General features: G+C 40.9%; 1 protein-coding gene across 11 annotated transcripts in view; it reads right to left on the bottom strand.

Annotated features, from left to right (window-relative positions):
* The window catches only part of dnmt3bb.1 (DNA (cytosine-5-)-methyltransferase 3 beta, duplicate b.1), a 334528-nt gene that overhangs the window by 207454 nt on the left and 104486 nt on the right, over positions 1 to 22588 (bottom strand). For all 11 annotated transcript variants that reach the window (XM_043710533.1, XM_043710530.1, XM_043710537.1 and 8 more), the window contains one exon: positions 2084 to 2198. In XM_043710533.1, the coding sequence (XP_043566468.1) occupies positions 2084 to 2198 (115 nt within the window). The remainder of the gene's footprint in view (positions 1 to 2083; positions 2199 to 22588) is intronic.

Genomic DNA, 22588 nt, shown 5'->3' with positions numbered 1-22588 from the left:
ACTTAAAATCCTTATATGGTCAATAAAAGTTCACTTAAGGACCAGTTAAAGATATTTTCCCGTCTGGGGTCCAATAATCTCTTCTCCACTCAGAACAGGTGACACACCCAATAGGTTCTTGTTTCTGACCTCCATTACCTTCTCCCTACAATTCCCCCCGCCCCCCACCCCTCCCCCAATGCAATACCCATCTCTACCCCTGGTCACCAATCTATTCTGGCAGTCTGCGGGATGCTAAACTAGTAGCAGCAAATCTCTGATTAGCTGGTAGCTCCAGGCAACCAGGACATCCTGGATGAAGGTCCATAGTGTCCATTTCAATGCCTAATGTGCACAAACCTCCAGTGGCCCTTCCTTCTAGAAGTCAATTCAGGTGTTTCAGTGCTTTTAGTGCCTGCCCAACAAAGCGGATTCTACCAAAATATTCAAAATTCAGAATAGATGCTTTTCTACCTCTGAAAGCTTTCGCATTCTTCTAGCAAATTTACCAGGTTGTTAAATTATTTATCTATTCTAAATTAGTAAAGTACAGTTAGGCGGTTTCATACGATGATTACAAACTTACAACATACATTAGTGGTAGGCATCTTTACTGTTCTAGGATTACATCAAGTGATATATTGAAAGATCACAGCTGAGAAAACACACAGGCATCAGCTCATACAATAAGTACCACCTTCAGTGAAAGTAACTTCAAAGGAAAACAGGTTTGACAGATGAAGGATATTTTTCACATAAACAATATCAAAAATGGAGTGTCCCAAGAGATCGAGAGGAAAATAGAATAATGATAAAAATATAATTGGACTCAAGAAAATAATAATTGAACAATACAAATAATATTTGAATTGGAACAAGTGCAAGGAAAAGGAAAACGTGCCTGAGAATGGAATTATTTCACAGGTAGCCTTTAAAGCCTTTAAAGTATAAAGATCACCACACTAACAAAATAAAATAATGTAAAGGAACAGAAAGAAAACAAGTTGCTGAGTAAAGAAAGACATTTACTGTAATATAAAATATGACATAAAAACAATTGGAGATGATAAATAATAGCAGTAATACTTTTTTCACTTGATTCACAAAGGAACAGCCAACCATAAAATTCAAAAGAAATGCTGTTCAGGAGATGTATTAACACTACTTTTCCCAGTTCTGATGAAAGTTTATGGATCCACGTGAGAGCTTGGAGATGGGGCTCTTAACAATGGAGCTTAAAGATGGGGTGGAAGAAGAAGAGAGAGAGCGCAAAAGAGGCAGCAAGACAGAGAGAGAGAGAGAGAAAGAAAGAGCAAGACTGTGAGAGGGAGAGAGTGAGAGAGCTAGAGAGCAAAAGACAGCGAGCGATATAGCGCGTGAGAGAGAGAGAGCGCGTGAGAGGGAGCAAAGAACGAGAGTGTTGCACCATGTCGTCCCCCCCAACCATGCCATCTTGCCAGTAGCAAAGGAGCTGGTGAATGGCGTTTCCACACAAAGACCAGCACCCTTCTTGACATGAGGAGACATTGAGTGAACTCTGGGCATCTCTCAGCAAGTGTGGGGGCATCAGCCCCCTCTGCAGACATTCTTTGGCCCGTGGACAAGTGTCCTCAGCTTCAACGATGGCATGTTACCTCACTAACTTCACCCAACCCTTCTCTTACCATACCTGACTAGCCTTTGGGTCAAAAGCCATTGAGTCCTAACTCTTCAATTAGCCAGCAGTCCTATCACCTGTAAAGAGGTACAGGGGACCCTCTTCCCTCCAGTTGACAAGTTGTTGCTTTGTGACCTGCACACTGTTGGATTTGTTGATGGATCCAAATTCAGTCTATTAACTCCTGATCGCAAATGCTACCAGACATGATGAACAATCCCAGCATTTGCTGTTTTAGTTTTGCATTAGAGCTGCTTTAAAAATGGGTCACTGTAGAGACTAAAGAATCAAAAACTAGTTCAATTAGCCTGTAATACATCCACAGTAAAACTAGATGCCAAAGTTAAGGATCAAAAATAAACATTGCATCTCACAGGAACATACAGGAATCAAGGAAGTATGCAAGTGGTGGGATATTACATTCGGTGCATTTTCTACCATTTTTACCTGCAGTACTGTCAGTTCCACTCTGATTTGGATTTGGGCTGGGACTCTGCGAAGTGGGTGTTGATGTTTGCTCCCATTGATCCAACTGGTAGGTTTTTTCTCCATTAACTACAGGCTGTGAAGATAAAATCAGATTAGTTTGAAAAATGTCAAGTTTTAAAGCTGGTAATTTCCTAATTAATATGTGCATTTTCTTAATTGCGTCTAATAATGTCAGAACTTATTTGCCACATGAGATCAGTTTAGGAAACTGGAAAATTTAGAGTTAGCTAAAAATAATCAAGCTTTTCATTTGTGGTATATTTTAAACAATGAATGTTTCCTTGATGAAGGTGATCACACTGGGATTACTAATTTGCATTGACTGAAACTAATAAAGATCTATTTTTGTTACCGTACATATGAAGACTGACAGACAGGAAAATAGCCCCGGTTTATCCAGCCTGTTCTACACAATATTGCAGTATATTAATAATCCACATGTACTTTAACCCACACAGCACAATGTGATTTCCTGGGAATTCAAATAAATAGATCTAGTCAAATGTAAAAAAAAAATTCATCTTCAATCACTCAGATAAATAATCAATAATGATCTAATACCTCCAGGAACAGAATAGTATAATGTTTTTTGACAATTAGGGGATTGAATTCCACAATTCTGTCTATTGTTCTAAAAAAAAACTGCAAATATATGGACTTGATTTGCTAGACTGCTAAAATAACATATTTAAGTTATAGCCCTTTATTAAACGTGAAAATACACAGCAAGATGGTATGTAACATGTACCAGAGTTTTGAGTAGTACTGGTTAAAGGGACTGGAGTTTAGCTCATTTTTGAGGCATTCCTGGACTTTGGCTACATGAAGAAACAGTCCCAGAATTGTGGGCATGCTGTTGTTTTATCATACTACAATAGAAATATAGGAGTTCAGCAGAATGCTTTGATCCAGCCAAACTGTACGAAGTGAACCAGAGGTTTGATGGGAGAGTAATCCCAAACCGGAGCTTCACTACAATTATGGATTCACTCACCAGCACATTCCTTGAGCTGAATCTCAAATTCCAGAAACAAATAAGTTACAGTAGGATGAGACGTGAAAACGTTGAAATCTCAAACCGCCAAAAACACCTCCCAACACCTACAACTGTGCATAAAGGAGGTGGGTCAAGGGATGGGAAGTCAATCTTGTCCCAGGATATTTAAGTGAGGTTAGCAGGCTCTGATTTAACAGCTGTCCTCAGCAAGAAGAGCCATGGGGAGAAGTACTTCGTCCCTGCCTATACAATCTCCTCCGTACGTCATTCTCACTTCAAATCAGGAATTGAAAACCGAAACCCACTCCCACCATCCTCAAACCACTCCAGGGTCAACAATCTGATCACACCTAACCCCACTGCACCCCCATCAACACTGACAACCCCATACTTTTAACATCAGCGACAGGCAAATTACCTCCATTAGCAGACTACTATAGCGTTGCCCAACTGGAAACCAAGTGTGTCATTCAAGCTGACTCCAATCAGGAAAACTAAAATTACATACACTGTGCTGACAAAATAACATTGTGGGTGTGGTTGGTGAGGGCAGTCATATCATTGGATGAATAACCTAGCCCCAGGCTGCTGTTCTGAGGATGTAGGTTTGAATCCCATTATTGCAGATGTTGAAACTTGAAATCAATAAAATCTGGAATTAAAGGCATGTAAAGACCATAGCCATGTAATGAACATAACTTCGTGGCCCAGCATATCCCCCACGCTACCATTACCATCAGGCCAGGAGACCATTTTAGACAATTCCAAAAGAACGCCACCACCAAACACATCTTCCCCTCACTTTCCCTGTCTGCATTTTGCAGGGATCATTCCCTCCAGGCCACCCTCGCCCATTTATTGATCACTAACACCATCCACCTTTCCCACAACACCTTCCCATGTAACCACAGAAGGTGCAACACCTGTTCCCTTCACCTCCCCCCTGTCCACCATCCAAGGGCTTAGACAGTCTTTCCAGGTGAAGCAGCATTTCACCTGCACCTCATCCAATTCTGTGATCTATATTCGCTGTACCCAATGTGGCCTACTCAATATGTGAGTGACCAAACACAGACTGGGTAACCACTTTACAGATTACTTCCAGTCTGTGTGCAAGCATGACCCTGACCTTCCCATAGCTGGTAATTTTAACACAGCATCCTGCTCGCATGCCTATTTGTCTGTCCTCAGCATGTTGCAGTGCTCCAGTAACACAGCGCAAACTGGAGTAAAACATCTCAGCTTCAGATTAGGCACTTAATACTGAGTTTAACACCTTCAAATTGTGAACCAACTCCCAGTCCTTCCCCTTCTTTTAGCTTTATTTGTTACATTCGCTGTCACCACGTCCTCTCTCCCGTCCCCCTACCCCACTGGGACTGTTCTCTTTCAGGTCTAGCAGTTAGATACACCATTGTTCGGCCATTCTCACATATCGATCAATTAATCTGAACTATCAACATCCTTTCTCCTCCAGCACACTAACTCCACCTCCCACACCTAAAGTATAGTTTTATCCTGCCCCCTTCATACTTCACGTCAGCTCTGATAAAGAGTTATCTAGACTCAAAACGTTAGCTTGTTTTCTCTCCATGGACAAAAAAACTGCAAACTCTGGTATCCTGCTGCCTGACACTTTGTGATCTCCAGCATTTGTTGTCTTCAGTATCAATTCCAGTATTGGCAGTAATTTTCTCCTACTAAGTCAGGAAATGAATCCTAGTTCAATGAAGAGTACAGGAGAGCATGCTTGGAGCAGAATCAGGCATACCCTAAAAATGGGCTGCAACCTGGTAAAGTTACAACACAGACTACTTGTATGCCAAACACCATAGCAGCTAAGTGATCCCACACCAACCAATCAGATCTCAGCTCTGCATGTCTGTGAAGTTTAGTCTATAATGGTGCTGCTGAAAATGTGTTGCTGGAAAACTGCAGCAGGTCAGGCAGCATCTAACGAGCAGGAGAATCGACGTTTCGGGCATGAGCCCTTCTTCTCCTCTGTAATGGTGCTGGACAATTAAACAACAGAAAGGAGGTGGAATACTCAGAAATATTCCCATGATGGCAAGTGTACCACATCAAAAATAAAGCTAAAGCATTCACAGCCATTATCAGGCAGAACCCAGGCTTGACATTCAAGTACAAACGTTAATATCGGTTTGAAAGCCAGAACAGAAAATGCTGTATCAACATTCAATAATTTGTGAGAAATATGTAAATTGTATTTCCAACCTTAACCTTTTTTCTCATGTTTGCAAATATTTACTTTGACATTAAAAAGTTAAATTACTGAGAAATCAAAAGTATTTTGAACAGCTTTTCAGAAAGATGTTCACATGGTATCTGGTGGCAAGTGCCCAGAATTGCATAGTGGTCAAGTGCCAAAAAAACACAGACTTCCTTACTACAAATGTAGATTTGGGCATTTATACTGGAGATGTTAACAAAAGTCTGTGACAAAAGGAGTGACACGAGGAAATAAGGTTAATGAAAAGGAAGAATGTACTCCTCATTACAGTATATCTTGATTTAAATATTTATAAAGTATCAATTGTTAAGGTTTTGATCCATTTTGGCTTAAAATTCCATTATCACATGTATTGAAAATGAAGGTATTCTTTTCATTTCCACTGTAACATTTAAATATAACACAATAGGTCTTGTGCATTACTTATCAATTGTCTAGAGAATGCAGCACAATTGTAAATGTTCAATTGCTAACCTGGAGCTGAGATTAAACAACCTTGTTCCTTTAAATCTCTCTCAGGAGGAAATAATCTCAGTAATAAACTAAAATGTTTGCAGCGGATTGAAAATGTCTGTCAATTTGAATCCTTAAGTGAATGTCTGGTTTAAGGTCATGGGACCCAGCATTAAATATCTGCTTTAAAATAATCATTTTATAACTGTGACAAAGTTTGACAATGCACAAGTGCATGTTTGGTAATACTTCTAATTGGCATTGCACAATTCAGTAGAGTCTGACAACTAGTGTGGTTTTCCTACGCTGCTTCTTCATTAAAGCAACATCTGAGATTAAAATAAGAGGAATGTATAGGGATGAAAAATATCTGTTTAAAATAGGGCTGCTGTCCACTTGAAGGGCACAGAGATAGTAACAAGTAATAGTTTTGAAAAGGGTGCTAGAGAACATTCATTAGTCAATACCAAGAAGAACTGCAGATGCTGTAAATTAGAAACAAAATCAGAAATTACTGGTAAAGCTCAGAACGTCTGGCAACATCCATGGAGAGAAATCAGAGTTAATGTTTTGGTTCAAGAACTACACTTCTAAGGAAAAGTCACTTGATGCAAAATTTTAACTCTTATTTCTCTCCACAGATGCTGCCAGACCTGCTGAGCTTTTCCAGCAATTTCCATTTTTGTTTCATTAATCAATAGATTTGCTATCAATAATTTTGGAAGCAAGAAACAAAAAATTAACAAGAAAACTTTGCATTTGTGCAGAACCTTTCACAATGACATTTGTTCCAAAGTGTTCCAAAGTGTTCCAATATGTAGTCACTTTGCAGTATTGTCTTTGCTGCACTGGAAATATGATAGTGAATTTGTGCTTAACAGGCTCCCATAAAGCTATATGGTAATGACCACAAAATCTGTTTCAGAGATGCTGATGGGGATAATATTGGCCAAGACACCAGGATAGCTCCCTTGTTCTTCTTTGGGAAAGTACAGTGACCTTTTAGGTCTACCTGAGGGGGCAGACCATCTTTTGTTTAACAGCTTATCCAAAAGATAATATCATTACTTCAGAATGTTCAGTAGTGATAAAAATTGTACACATACCAACAACTGTTTGCTGATATGACAAAACATAACTGTCAGCATAATATGTAATACATGCAAATACTTATAATGAAACTAATTTCAAAAGTAACTTTATGGCTTTGTAAGTTTCTTTTAAAAAAGACGGGCTGGCAGAATGGTCATTGACAAGAGGGAGAGCTGATCAAAATTATTTTGTCACTGTTGAGTACTGTCCACGACAGTAATGATTTTTTAATAATTACTTTATTAATGTTTATCTTTATTTCTTCCAGAATCATAGTCATAGTCATGGTCACAGAGCTGTACAGAATGGAAACAGACCATCTGGTCCAACTTGTCCATGCCAACCATCTATCCCAAATTAATCTAGTCCCATTTGCCAGCATTTGGCCCATATCCCTTTAAACCCTTCCCATTTATAACTATCCAGATGCCTTTTAAATGTTGTAATTGTACCAGCTTCTACCATTTCCTCTGGCGGCTCATTCCACACCCTCACCACTCTCTGTGTGAAAAAGTTGTCCTTTAGGTCTCTTTTATATTTTTCCCCTCTCACCTTAAACATTGTGCCCTCTGGTATGAACACTCTTATCCCTGAGAAGAGAACTTGACTATTCACCCTATCAAGTCCCTCATGATTTTATAAATCTCTACAAGGTCACATTTCAGCGCTCCCAGTAAAACAGTCCCAAGCCTATTCAGCCTCTCCGACAGCTTAAACCCTCCAACCCTGGTAACATCCTTATAAATCTTTTTTGAACCCTTTCAAGTTTCACAACATCTTTTCAATAGCAGAGAGACTAGAATTGCATGCAGTATTCTAAAAGTGGCCTAACCAATGTCATGTACAGACGCAACATGACCTCCGAACTCCTTTACTCAATACAAAACAAAGCTCAAAACATCAAATCTCCTGCTCCTCGGATGCTGCCTGACCTGCTGTCCTTTTCCAGCACCACACTTTTTGACTCTGATCTCCACCAGTCCTCACTTTCTCCAATACTCAATACACTGATCAATAAAGCCAAGCATACCAAATACAGTAGCGCCTTGACATACGAACGACCCCATTCACGAACAAATCGGTATACGAACAGGATTGTACGTAAAATTTTGCTTCAACGTACGTACGAAATTCAAGGTACGAACAAAGATATGAACGCAAAAAGTCCGTGTGCGACCACGTGGTTTCATTGTTCTGCTTTGCTACGTGCTTGTTGAACGCAAAAGCTCTCAAGCCCTGCGTGATCTCATTCAGTTCGTCTTTGGCATGTGCGCTGTGAACAGCCGTCCAAGCATTCTTACGCTATCCGAACAATGGGAAAAATTGATTCAGTTCACGAACTTTTCAGTTCGCGAACCGGGTCCCGGAACGGATTAAGTTCGTAAATCAAGGTGCTACTGTACCTACTTCACTACCACTAGTGGGCAGCACGGTGGCACAGTGGTTAGCATTGCTGCCTCACAGCGCCAGAGACCCGGGTTCAATTCCCGCCTCAGATGACTGACTGTGTGGAGTTTGCATGTTCTCCCTGTGTCTGCGTGGGTTTCCTCCGGGTGCTCCGGTTTCCTCCCACAGTCCAAAGATGTGCAGGTCAGGTGAATTGGCCATGCTAAATTGCCCATAGTGTTAGGTAAGGTGTGATTGTAGGGGTATGGGTAGGTTACGCTTTGGCGGGTCGGTGTGAACTTGTTGGGCAGAATGGCCTGTTTCCACACTGTAATGTAATGTAATCTAATCTAATCTATGTCTCCCTGGGAACTATGAACTTGCAATCAAAGCTCTCTTTGTTCAGCAACACTCCCCAGCAGCTTACCATTAAGTGTCTGTCTGCCCTGATTTGCCTTTCCAAAATGAAGCACCTCATATTTATCTAAATTAAACTCAACCTGCCACTCCTCAGCCAATTGGTCCATCTGATTAAGGGCACTGGCATTGATTTGAATTAGAGTCAGTAAGTCAATGTCTGGTCTACCAGAATTGTTTTACGTAGGAACTCTCAAAAGGATGGTGTGGGAGGCAAAGCAATCTAATTCTCAGACGGAGAATTAGTTCACTTTTCAAGCAACAATACTGGATCTTCATGGATATCAGGGTTTCTAAGAGTGTTTGAGACTAAAGTCAGACTTTTAGCTAAACCTGGGGCTGCTTTGGTGATTCCTGTTCTGATGACAAAAGCAGACTGATGATAATAATCAAAACTACATAATTAAAGCTATTCAAAACCAAAAGTTTCAAATCACATAACCAGGGATCCGGGAAGTTTAATGGCACATGTTCAGTGTATCTGGTCAAAACCACTGTATATTACTCACAATAACCTGACTAGGAGAAAGTGAGATGCTAATGAGTCATAAAAGTGTGATGCTAGAAAAGCACAGCAGGTCAGGCATTATCCGCACAGCGAGAGAGTCGGTGTTTTAGGCGTCAGGATATTGTGTGTAATATACAGTAGTTTTTGTCCAGATATACCAAAGATGTATCATTAACTTCCAGGATCCCTGGTCGTGATTTGAAACTTGTGGTTTTAAATATCTTTAATTATATTGTTTTGATTACTTCATCAGTCTGCTTTTATCCTTCTGTTAAAGGACTTGTATTCAAAACGTTGACTCTCCTGCACCTCGGATGCTGCCTGACTTGCTGAGCTTCTCCAGTGGCACACTTTGCAACACAATGTCCTGACACTCATTAGGATTACCTCAAGCATTCACTTCTAAGCTAAACCTCTTTGTAGCTCCTTTGTGCAATCCTGACCACAATGGTTACATATTACAAAGGTGTACCATTCCAAGAGGATGATTAGTCAGTTTCTGTCTACCAGGGCTGAATGCTTCATTAATGCTGTAGAATTTTGACTGAAATACTTGTAACATAGATTGTCGAGGTGGTGTTATCAGAGAAAAGAGAGAAATGTATGACTGGTAGATGGTTTCATGAGGGTCTTAGTAGGAGCTGCAAAGACGCTACATTTAACATCCCGGCCTCCACTGTGCTCTGTGGCAATGAAGTCCACAGGCCCACCACTCTCTCTGGCTGAAGAAATGTCTCCTCATTTCTGTTCTAAATTGACCCGTGGTCACAGCCTTAGAACTAGAGGGGTTCAATTTAGAACAGAAATGAGGAGAAATTTCTTCAGCCTGAGAAAGTGGTGGGCCTGTGGAATTCATTGCCATGGAGCGCAGTGGAGGCTGAGACGTTAAATGTCTTCAAGGCAGAGATTGATAAATTTAATCTCTCAAGGAATTAAGGGATACAGGGAGAGTGCGGGTAAGTGGCGTTGATTGAATGGCGGAGTGGACTCAATGGGCCGAATGGCCTTATTTCCACTCCTATTTCTTAAGGTCTTATGGACTAAAGTATTCATTTTCAAAGGCTCGGAGTCATACAATCAATTATTACTTGAGGATATAATGGTTTTACTAAATAATGCAGAAAATTATGCACTAGTTGAAGGTCTTGTGTCCAAAACGTCGACTCTCCTGCTCCTCGGATGCTGCCTGACTTGCTGAGCTTCTCCAGTGGTACACTTTGCAACACAATGTCCTGACATTCATTAGGGTTACCTCAAGCATTTACTTCTAAGCTAAACCCCTTTGTAGCTCCTTTGTGCAATCCTGACCACAATGGTTACATATTACAAAGGTGTACCATTCCAAGAGGATGATTAGTAAGTTACTGTCTACCAGGGCTGAATGCTTCATTAATGCTGTAGAATTTTGACCTAAATACTTGTAACATAGATTGTCGAGGTGGTCTAAATATTAGTATAATTATTTTTGTTTTTCTGCACTCAGTCACAAAGTTGCAACACAGAAATAAATATACATCAGCTTGATCTTCAAGAGACACCAACTCAAGATCACTCTGATGTTTGCTCAGCATGTCACTCTCCTTGCATTAATAGAGGTAGTTGTAAAATTAATAAGGTGAATTCCTAGAGCTTTGGATTTGTTGGGAATTATCGAACCTGCATCAAATAGGAACTAATTTGCAACTTGCAATTCAATTATAATTCATAGGTTAGGATTGGACTAACAATTTCAACAGCAAAAAACATAATAGCCCCTGCAAATGTCCTGACAGACTCAACTTTGGAAAACTCAGTGCAAACAGATCAAATTTGCAGATGATATTCCAAGAAGGCATAGTGAAACCTGAGTAGACTGCTCTGAAATTACAGCATGCATTGGATAAAATGTATAAATTGGCAGAGCAATGGTAAATTCAATTTAAAAGCTGACAAGTGAAATGTACCGTACAAAGAAGAAAAACTAAATAACACAGATATTTTATGAATGTTGTTGAAATAGTCACGAACTCCAGGAATCTTTGTCAGAGCTGCTATACTTTCCTAATCCATACACAACAGCAAAGCTAAAACAATCATGAACTGCATATTTCAATAAAACAATGTAATTCAAGCAATTATCAAAAAGGGGTCAATCAAGCAATACTTGAGCAGGGCATTCAATCCCAGTTACCAAAACAAAGAAACATTCAAATATTAGTGGCAATCCAGAGACAAGCCATGAGGAAATAAAAATCTTCTTTCATTCAAAGTGGCTGTGAAGCTGTTGCATTGTTGTGAAAATTCATCTACTAGTTCCTATGTATCTTTTAGTCTGTCTGTCATCAGTCCCATACCAAAGTGTTTGGCTCTTAACTTCCCTTTCAAGACAGGCCACTCTGCACTGTCGATAAACTGCAGTGGTACAAGAATGCAGCCTTCTCCAACCTTCTCAGGTCTGATAAGGATGACTATTAAATGTCAGCCTTGCCAGAAATGTCCAAATCATGAGAATTTTTTATTTTAAATTAAGTGTAACTATATATTATTTTGGTTTGATCCAAGGAATTATTTATTTCACTTAATAATCATTGTGTTGTCAAGTGAATAGAACTAAAAATAATAGTTTTAACATAATTCAAGCCATGCTTTAAGATGAACCATGATATAAAACACTAGTTCAGCCTCAACCAGGAATTGAGCCCAATTCTGGGCACCAAGCATAGGGAAAGGCTTTAGAGATGATACAGTACAGATTTGAATTGAATTGAATTTATTGTCACGTCTACTGAGGCACAGTAAAAAGCTTTGTCTTGCGAGCAATACAGGAAGATCACGGAGCTAAGTAGCATAGATAAATAAATAATAGGGAAACAGCAGCAAAAACAAAAGCACAGGTACAGGCGAATGTTAAGTGCTTGTGAGTCCATTCAGTATTCTAACAACAGTAGGGTAGAAACCGTTTTTGAAATTGGTTGGTGCATGTGTTCAGGCTTCTGTACCTTCTCCGCGATGGTAGAGGTTGTAGAAAAACATTGCCAGGATGGGATGGATCTTTGAGAATGCTGGCAGCCTTTCCTTAACAGCAGGCCTGATAGATGGATTCAATAGACGGGAGGTTGGCCCTTGTGATTGTTTGGGCCAAGTTCACCACTCTCTGTAACCGTCTCCAATCTTGAATGGTACAGTTGCCATACCAAGTTGTGATACATCCAGACAGAATGCTCTCGATGGTGCACCTATCAAAGTTGGCAAGGGTATTCACGTCATGCCAAATTTCCTCAGCTGCCTGTGGAAGAAGAGACGTTGTTGGGCCTTTGTAACCAGGGAGCCCACATGAAGAGTCCATAAAAGCTTGTTGTGGATGACCACTCCCAGGAGCTTGACCTGTTCCACCTCTGTGCTGTTAATGTGCAGGGGGGCATGAGTAACACCCCGACGAAAGTCAGTAATGAGTTCCTTGGTTTTGCAGGCATTGAGAGCTAGGTTGTGCTCAGTGCATCGTTTTTCCAGGTCTTCCACCTCCCATTTGTAGCCTGTTTCGTCGCCATCAACCGACTATGGTGGTGTCATCAGCAAACTTGTAAATGGCATTAGTCCTGTATTTGGCGACGCACTCATGGGTATACCATGAGTACAGTAGGGGGCTGAGAACACACCCCTGGGGGACTCCAGTGATGAGTGCTAGTGAGAATGAAATATTGTCCCCAATCTTCACAGATTGTGGCCTCTGGATCAGGAAACTGAGGATTCAGTTGCAGAGACTGGGGCTTAGCCCGAGATCAGTAAGTTTAGTAATCAGTCTCGAGGGGAGAATAGTATTGAAGGCTGAACTCTAGTTAATGAGTAGGATTCTTAAGTAGCTGCTCTTGGTGTCAAGGTGTTCTAGGGAGAAGTGAAGGGCAAGTGATACGGCATCTGACATGGATCTGTTGGTCCAATAGGCAAATGGGAATGGGGAAGCTGGAGTTGATTAATGCCATGGCCATCTTTTAAAAGCACTTCATGACCACCAAAGTTAGGGTCAATGGGCGGTAGTCATTGAGACATGCTGCATGAGCCTTCTTAGGCACAGGGTCTTTGGTCTTGAAACAGGCAGGGACAGTGACCTGTACAGGGAAAAGTTGAAGATGTCTGAGAAGATCTCTGCCAGTTGATCTGCACATGCTCTGAGTGCACGGCTTGTACTCCGTCTGGTCCCATCGCTTTCCTTGGATTCACACGAAGGAAAACTGATCTGACCTCTGATGCAGTGACTGTTGGGATAAGTTCATTAGGACTTGTCGGAATAGGTGTTACCTCTCTGCCAAAAGTCTGCTCAAAGCGAGCATAGAAGGCGTTGAGATCATCTGGGAGGGCTATGTCATTGTCTGCTATCTCTTTTTAGAACCTCTGATGTCATTCAATCCTTTCCATAGTGGCCAGGTGTCTGTCTGAGTCTCTAGTTTGGATCGTATTGGTCCTTGGCTGTCTTAATGGCTCTGCGAAGGTCATACCTGGATTCCTTACATTTGAGTGGGTCTCCTGATCTGAAGGCCTCACACCTAGTTTTTAGCAGATCCTGTATGTCTTGATTCCATCCAGGGTTTCCTGTTGAGGAACATCCAGATTGACTTCCTCGATATGCAGTCCTCCACACACTTGCTGATAAAGTCTGTGACAGTGGTGGCGTACCCATTCCAGGTACCTGCAGACTGTTTGAACACGGCCCAATCAGCCGATTCCAGACAGCACCAGAGTTGATCCTCTACCTCCTCCGACCAGCACCGGACCTGTATCCACAAGGGGGTCTCCTGCTTGAGCTTTTACCTTAAGCCAGGAGAAGAAACACGGCATTGTGGCCGGAGTTCCCAAAATGAGGGCAGGGAATGGAGTGGTAGGCATCCTTCACAGTGGTGTAGCAGTCGTCTAAAATGTTCAGGTGGGGGAGGTAAATGTTCTGGTGATATTTGGGCAGCACCATCCTTAGATTGGCTCAATTGAAGTCGCCAGTTACATAAATAGGGCCTCAGGGTGTTCCGTCTCCAGGGTGTTAGTGGTGGAGTATAGCATATCCAGAACTTGCTCAACCTTTGCTTATGGCGGTGTGTACACAGCAGTTAGTATAGCAGCGGTAAATTCCTGAGGTAGATAGAAGGGGCGGCATTTGATGAGGAGGAATTCAAGGTTCAGGGAGCAATGGCTGCCCATAGTTGCAATGTCCGTGCACCACAAGTTGTTGATTAAACCGTTGGCTTACCCGAGGATGCGGCACAGTCCATACGATGGATAGAAAAACTATCAGCCTGAAGTGCACAGTCAGGAATTGATGGGTTGAGCCAGGTGTCTGTGAAGCAGAGTGCGCAGCAGTCCGCAGTTCACATTGGAAGCTGAGCCGTGATCTGAATTTGTCCATTTTGTTCTCCAGAGATTGTACATTTGCTAGGAGTAAGCTCGGAAGGGGAGTCTTGAAACTGCGTAGTCTCAGCCTTAATAGCAGGCTGGCATGCTTACCATGCTTACATTTGAGTGGTCCAGCAGTCTGGTGGAGTGGATTATGACTACTTCCGGTCAGGTGATCCTTCCTATGATACTGTGGAGCAGGTAGAACTGCTTAGGACCCAATGTAGCAGATAATTTACTTTGTGGGTTTTTTTTACCAGAGGGCGTTTGCTTAGGACGCAGTGGAGAAATTCCTGGTTTCAGTTGCTGCCAATTTGCTGCTCCATAGTGTAACCAGCAGGCATCCAGCAAGTGATTTTTTTCTTGATTGGCCAAAAAGGAAGCTTCAAGCATTGAAAGAATTGTGAAACTAGCCAATGTAGTTGAGAGAGATAGAGAAAGAGAGAGAGAGAACTCCTCTATTTTGAGCATCCCCTCTGCATGGTAACAAATTTAAATTCAAAAATGGCCTTAGCTGCAAAGACACCTTAGTGCATGAGAAACTACCACTGGATATTGAGGATCCACAGCTGTAGCCAAATAAGCAGAGAGGGATTGAAAGGAATTCTGGAGCACTGGGTCCCCCGACCTCTGGAACCCTCTGTTTGTTGCTGGGAGGCTACCTCCAAGCAGCCGACCTGTTCCTGATGTTCATAAGTTCATAAGATATAGGAGCAGAATTCGGCCATTTGGCTCATCGAGTCTACTCCATCATTTGATCATGATATGCTCCTCACCCCCATTTTCCTGCATTCTCCCCATATCCCTTCAACCAGTTACCAAGTAAAAATCTGTCTCACTCCTCCTCAAATTTGCACATTGTCCAAGCATCTACTGCACTGTGGGGTAGTGAATTCCACAGATTCACAACCCTTTGGGAGAAATAGTTTCTCCTCAAGTCTGTTTTAAATTTGCTACCCATCATCCTAGAATGCTCCAAAAAAGAGGAAGCATCCGCTCCACGTCTACTTTATCCACACCTTTCATTATCTTGAATACCTCAATTTGATCTCCCCTCATTCTTCTAAATTCCAGAAAGTATAGCCCTAAACTGTTCAATCTCTCTTTATACGACAAAACCGTCATCTCTGGGATCAATCCAGTGAGCCTCTTCTGAACTGCCTCCAATGCCACTACACCTTTCCTCAAATAAGGGGACCAAAACTGTGCACAATACTCCAGGTGCAGTCTTACCAATGCCTTGTAGTTTCAAGAATACTTTTATATTCTATTCCGTTAGCTATAAACGCCAATATTCCATTCACTTTCTTTATTATCTGCTGTACCTGCAGACTATTTTTCTGAGACTCAGAACTGTTCCAGTATTCTCACAGACCAACTGAAAAATAACCAATCTTTACCTCATCCCAATTAGCCCTCGATCTCCCGAATAAGCCTCCAGGAAAAATGAGCTTAGTTTGTTTGCTGACAGGACAAAATTGCCTGCCTCCACCCACCCAGCTTCCATTCTCATTGACTTTGCATGTGAAGCCAGTATGCAAAACTCCTCTGAACTTGTTTTAAAGAATATTTTCTGGTTCATCAAAACTTTTCAATTCAACATATTCCATCAGTGATTCTGTTCGGTCTGTGGAGGCCACAAACTCTTGAGCATATACTGTATTCTTGAGTTCATGGGTTTTGATTTGGGTTGTAAATTTATCCAACTTGTTCAAATAGTGAAACTGTAATGAATAGCTCTCATTCAGTTCCTGAAGTAGAGGAGCCAATGTTGGACTGGGGTGGACAGAGTTAAAAATCATACAGAGTTAAAAATCACACAACACCAGGTTCTCAGTTCCTGAAGCACTTTCAAGATAGCTTTGTGATTTGATATGCTACCAGCAATTTCCTGAAAGATTTGCTTTACTTTTGGAATTAAATGGTACGTCATCATGTTTTGACAAATATTTCTACATTTTCATTTTCAGTTATGTGCTTCGGCAAAGACATTATCCCATTGTGGCACTATTCCTGTACTCACTTGTCCTGTATTATTTTAACCAGAATCATATTCTTTTGTAATACTTGACTAACTCTAAGTATCTTCAAAGCTTTCTGAGCTATGCCAACAAACTATATCAATAAGCGGGAAAACAATCTTGACAATTGGCACCTTGGGAGAACAGATGCTAATTACTAACTTAGCAGAGATGTATCATTTAGAGTGCATAAGATACTTGAAATGGAATTGCAATATGATAATAAATCTATGACTGTAAGACCCTGCTCAGCTTCTGTGGAAGGAAATGTGCTGTTCATACCCAATTTGGGCTCATATGCCACTCCAGTTGCAAACTAAATGATGTGGACCCAACCTAACTGCTCTGTGATAACCTAACAGACCATTAAAAGCATCCGGGGTAGAAAATAAATGTAATCCCTGTTAGCAAGTTCAACATCCTGAAATTCTGAAAATAAATAAGAAAAACTTCAGACTTCGAAGTTATATCCTATTGTATCTTGAACTCCCTAAGTCAGAGCATGATTTGGAGGTGCCAGTATTGGACAGGGGTGTACAAAAGTTAAAAATCACACAACACTAAGTTATAGTCCAATATTTGGAAGTACAACCACCTGAATAAGGAGCAGTGTTCCAAAAGCTCGTGCTTCCAAATAAACCTGTTGGACTATAACCTGGTGTTGTGTGATACTTAACTAGGTCAGAGCAGTTATGTTGGTCAAATAAATCCTAAATTGCATTTCTATAGTTTTGCACAGCTGTGATACTGACATTAAAACAATCCACCACAATTAGTGAATGGACTTTCTCAAAGCTGAATTAGTTATTTTTTGATAAAGGCGAGACAAGAACAATTCTGTCATTAAGCAATTATGCTTGAGTTATAGAGTCATAGAGATGTACAGCACGGAAATAGACCCCTCAGCCCAACTCATCCATGTCGACCAGATATCCCAACCTAATTCAGTCCCATTTGCCAGCACTTGGCCCATATCCCTCTAAACCCTATTCATATATTCATTCAGATGCCTTTTAAATGTTGCAATTGTACTAGGCTCCACCACTTTCTCTGGCAGCTCATTCCATACACACACCACCCTCTGCATGAAAAAGTTGTCCCTTAAGTCCTTTTTATATCTTTCCCCTCTTACCCTAAACCTATATCCTCTGGTTCTGGACTCCCCCACCCCAGGGAAAAGACCTTGTTTATTTATCCTATCCATCCCTCTCATGATTTTATAAACCTCTATGAAGTCACCCCTCAGCCTTCGACGCTCCAGGGAAAACAGCCCCAGCCTATTCAGCTTCTCCCTCGAGCTCAAATCCTCCAACCCTGGCAACATCCTTCTAAATTTTTTCAATTTTTACAACATCCTTCCGATAGGAAGGAGACCAGAATTGTACACATTATTCCAAAAGTGGCCAAACCAATGTCCTGTACAGCCACAAAATGACCTCCCAAATCCTACACTCAAATACTCTGACCAATAAAGGAAAACATACCAAACGCCTTCTTCACTATCCTATTTATCAGTGACTCTACTTTCAAGGAGCTATGGACCTGCACTCCAAGGTCCCTTTATTCAGCAACACTCCCTAGGACCTTAAGTGTATTAAGTGTATAAGTCCTGCTATGATTTGCTTTCCCAAAATGCAGCACCTCACATTTATCTAAATTAAACTCCATCTGCCACTCCTCATCATTAAACATCTTAAAAAGACAGGAGAAAATTACGGCACTTAAAAATAGTTGTTTTCAAATTTTGATGATTCCTATCCACCTGTTTAAAACTTTTCAGATGAATTTACTACACTTCACACACTGTATTCAGGTATCAAATTTAAAATTTCTGTCACATTTCAAACAAAAAATGAGACTGGACATGTATCGTTTCATACAGGTTTGTTCTTAACTTATCTATTCTTAAAGACGATTTACAAGAAACTTACCATATGAGTATATATTGTGAAGTATTTAAATGGTCAAACAAGCTTATACAGAATTTCACTAAGTATGGAATAGTGCAGTCTGCTACATGACATTGTCCTTGGGAACTTGCACATCTCCTGAGCTGCTGTAAGCAATATTACAAAATATCTGTTTGTATTATTATAATTTATGTTCTCTTTATAATTGTATTCTACAATTTATATTCTGGAAAGGAATTATGATATGAAATTGCTTTGTCCATCTATTGCTATTTTATTTTGACAATGTGCTCAATGAGGCAAATTTCCTTTGTCTAGTACAGCAAAATATCCAAACAAGATAATTTTGCAATTGGTAGTTTTTAGTCAAGCCAATATAGGGTAATGCAAGCCTTTTGCAAGCATTAATGGAGATTATATGGGAGTGAAACAAGAAGGCTTGAAAATTTTTCATTTGGAACACTTAACTATATTGACTTTGAGGAGAAAGTGAGGTCTGCAGATGCTGGAGATCAGAGCTGAAAATGTGTTGTTGGAAAAGCGCAGCAGGTAAGGCAGCATCCAGGGAACAGGAGAATCGACGTTTCGGGCATAAGCCCTTCTTCAGGAATGAGGAAAGTTTGTCCAGCAGGCTAAGATAAAAGGTAGGGAGGAGGGACTTGGGGGAGGGGCGTCGGAAATGCGATAGGTGGAAAGAGGTCAAGGTGAGGGTGATAGGTCAGACTGGGGTGGGGGCGGAGGGGTCAGGAAGAAGATTGCAGGTTAGGAAGGCGGTGCTGAGTTCGATGGATTTGACTGAGACAAGGTGGGGGGGGGGGGAATGGTGAAACTGGTGAAATCACCCTCACTTTGACCTCTTTCCACCTATCGCATTTCCGACGCCCCTCCCCCAAGTCCCTCCTCCCTACCTTTTATCTTAGCCTGCTGGACAAACTTTCCTCATTCCTAAAGAAGGGCTTATGCCCAAAACGTCGATTCTCCTGTTCCCTGAATGCTGCCTGACCTGCTGCGCTTTTCCAGCAACAAATTTTCAGCTATATTGACTTTGAGTATGACAATAGAATAAAAGTACTTGTGGAAACTTGACCAGGAGAGCACTAAATCCAGCAGACAATCTGCCTGCCATCTACCCAACTATCCTATCCCTACCTCAATTATGGACATGCTGCTATGGGTGTGGGAAAATCAGACAGATCACCTGCCAGTGGGCCAATTGAGATCATCGTGGGTAATTAATTGCTCATAAAAGACTCGCACTAGCCTCAGAAGAAAGATCAGGGTCTTTTGCAGAAATGAACAGAGTAGGGAGTAGACAAGATTAACATGTGTAGAAATATGTCAATGTGTCAACCTATCTCTTAACCTTTTTTTGACTGGCACACCTATTGTGCATTTCCAAAGCAAGAAAATTCATGGAAAGGATATACAATCAAAAAGAAAACTCCTGTTAGTGCTCAAAACAAAGAAACACAAAGACGTTACACCAAAAAAAAAACTTCCGGAGCAAACAGCTATAATCTACTCTTTTTCCATTTTTCTTTAAGCCTCATTTCCTTCTAAGGACAGAGTTGAAGATTATCAAGGAAAAACAATACATCTAAAACTTGGCTGGAGTGGCCAATATGCCTGCAGATTTCCCATATATTAAAATTTAATTGTGAAAAGCTTCATAGCATAACTACGCCACATCTTGAAATTTGGCTTAAGCTTGAGTGGGTCACTGTATGGGTCACATTTTCTAAATGAGGAAACTCTTCAGAAATCTGAAGCACAAAGGGACTTATGAGTGGTCATTCAGGATTTTCTTAAGCTTAGCGTGCAGATTCAATTGGCAGCTAGGAAGTCAAATGCAATGTTAGCATTGGTTTTGAGATAGATAGTACACAAGAACAGGGATGTACTGCTGAGGCTGTGTAAGGTTCTGGTCAGACTGCATTTGGAATATTGTGAGCAATTTTAGACCTCATATCCAAGGAAGGATATGCTGGACTTGGAGCGGTGCAGAGGAAGTTCACAAGAATCATCCTGGGAACAAACAGGTTGTCATATGAGGAGCAGCTGAGGATGCTTGGTCTGTACTTGATGAAGTTCAGAAGGATGAGAGGAAACCTCATTGAAACTAAGGGGCCTGAATGCAGTGAAGATGGAGGAAATGTTTCCTCAAGTAAGGGAGACTGAGCTCCAAGGGCTCAGCCTCAGTGTGAAAAGACAACCCTTTAGAACAGATATGAGGAGGAATTTCTTCAGCCACAAGGCAATGAAACTGGGGAATTCATTGTCACAGAAGGCAGTGGAGGCCAAATCATGAAGTGTATTTAAGACAGAGATAGAGAGATTCTTGATTAGTGAGAGGATCAAGGGTTACAGGGAGAAGGCAGGAGAATGGCACTGAGAAACATATCAGCCATGATCAAATGGTATAGCAGACTCAACTGGTCAAATGCTTAATTCTGTTCCTATTTCTCATGGTCTCGAGTGGAAAAATCAGATTGAAAATCGAGGTGGACTGAAGTGACAATCAATAGCAAAGTTTCAGTCACTTCTTCATACATGAGTTTGGGGCTGGTTAGTTCAGTTGCCTGGTGTGCAATGCAAAGTAACACCTAGAATGCAGGTCAATTCCCAAACTGGCTGGCATTACCATGAAGAGTTCATCTTCTCCACCTTGCCCCTTGCCTGAGATATGGTGACCCTCAGGTTAAACTCACCACCTGTCATTTCTCTTATAATGAGAGAGAAACTGTATGATCCTTTAGTACTACACAAATGTGAACATAAGTGAACACTCCCTCAGACTATTCACCTTGCAGGGTTTGTTAGCACCTTCTTTCTGTCTTTAGATTCTAATAAAATTGTGCTTAGCTGATCAAAGATTAAATACAAGATCAAACTGTAACTTTACATAATGTTCACCATCACAAATTGAATTTTCAAAGTTCTGAATTAATAAAATGAATGATGAAGCAAAAATTCCAGTGTTGAAGGCAACCACTGAAGTATAAAACAATTATCATCATTTTTCACCAGATGAATTGTTTCATGAAAAAACAATTTTTAAGTTATGTTTTAAATTGGAAAGAGGAACAAAGGCAGTGATTAAGATTCCACTTTCCCTTAAGTACAAGACATTTCTGGTTTCAGCTTAAACTATGCTTATCAAAGCCCAGTTCAATGATAGGTCTGTGTTCAGACTGATCTTACGAAAACAGCCTGGAGAAACAACTGTTATAAAGTCCGAAAACAAAAAGGCATTTTTAGCTCTCCTGGGTTTTTTTCTGGGGCTGTTAACATGGAATAATTCATGAGATCAGTGTAAATGCTCAGACAAATATTCTATGGATGTCAGCTGTAAATCATTCACTATATGTTTCAGACAGGTCATTTAATACTTCCAAGAACACCAATCAACTAAGGATGTTCCTTAGAATACACCACCTGGGAGTACATTCTTATCATGTGACTGTCTCACACTAAATCTAATGTCTATGGGACTAAAATATAAATGTAACAATGATTACCTTCTGTAAAGAAAGCTTTTGCTATGCAGCAGTCACTGAATAACAATCTTCTGAATATGTGCCATCACACGGGATTTTAACAGATGTCACAGGTTGAGATCAATAACCTGGTTTATTTGAGCTACAAAATAATTTTCTGACACACACCACAAATTTCCCTCCCCCAACCCCTAAATCTGAAGTTTGCCAGGCACCACCCTGATGCAGGTGCTGCAGCACACACAACAAATGTTCATCAGATGTATGCAGAGAACTAATGTAAAGCTGACTTGACGCCAATGTTGTCAGTCTGGTGTAAAGGTAAGCCCCATATTCGTGGGTAATACGTTCCAAGACCTACCGCAGATGCCTGAAACTGCGGATAGTAGCAAACCCTAACATTTTAATGGAAAACTTACCACCCCGGCAGCCCCCTGGAATTATTTCTGGAACATTCCATATGATATTTTCGGTAAACCACGGATAACTGGAACCACGGAAACAGAATCCACAGATACAGGGGTTCTACTGTATGATTAGATTGGATTAGATTCCCTACAGTATGAAAACAGG

Source organism: Chiloscyllium plagiosum, chromosome 20 (genome assembly GCF_004010195.1).
Source record: "Chiloscyllium plagiosum isolate BGI_BamShark_2017 chromosome 20, ASM401019v2, whole genome shotgun sequence".
NCBI classification, from domain to species: Eukaryota; Metazoa; Chordata; class Chondrichthyes; order Orectolobiformes; family Hemiscylliidae; genus Chiloscyllium; species Chiloscyllium plagiosum.
Note: the sequence above shows the minus strand (reverse complement) of the source record. Positions and strands in the feature narration are given on the sequence as shown.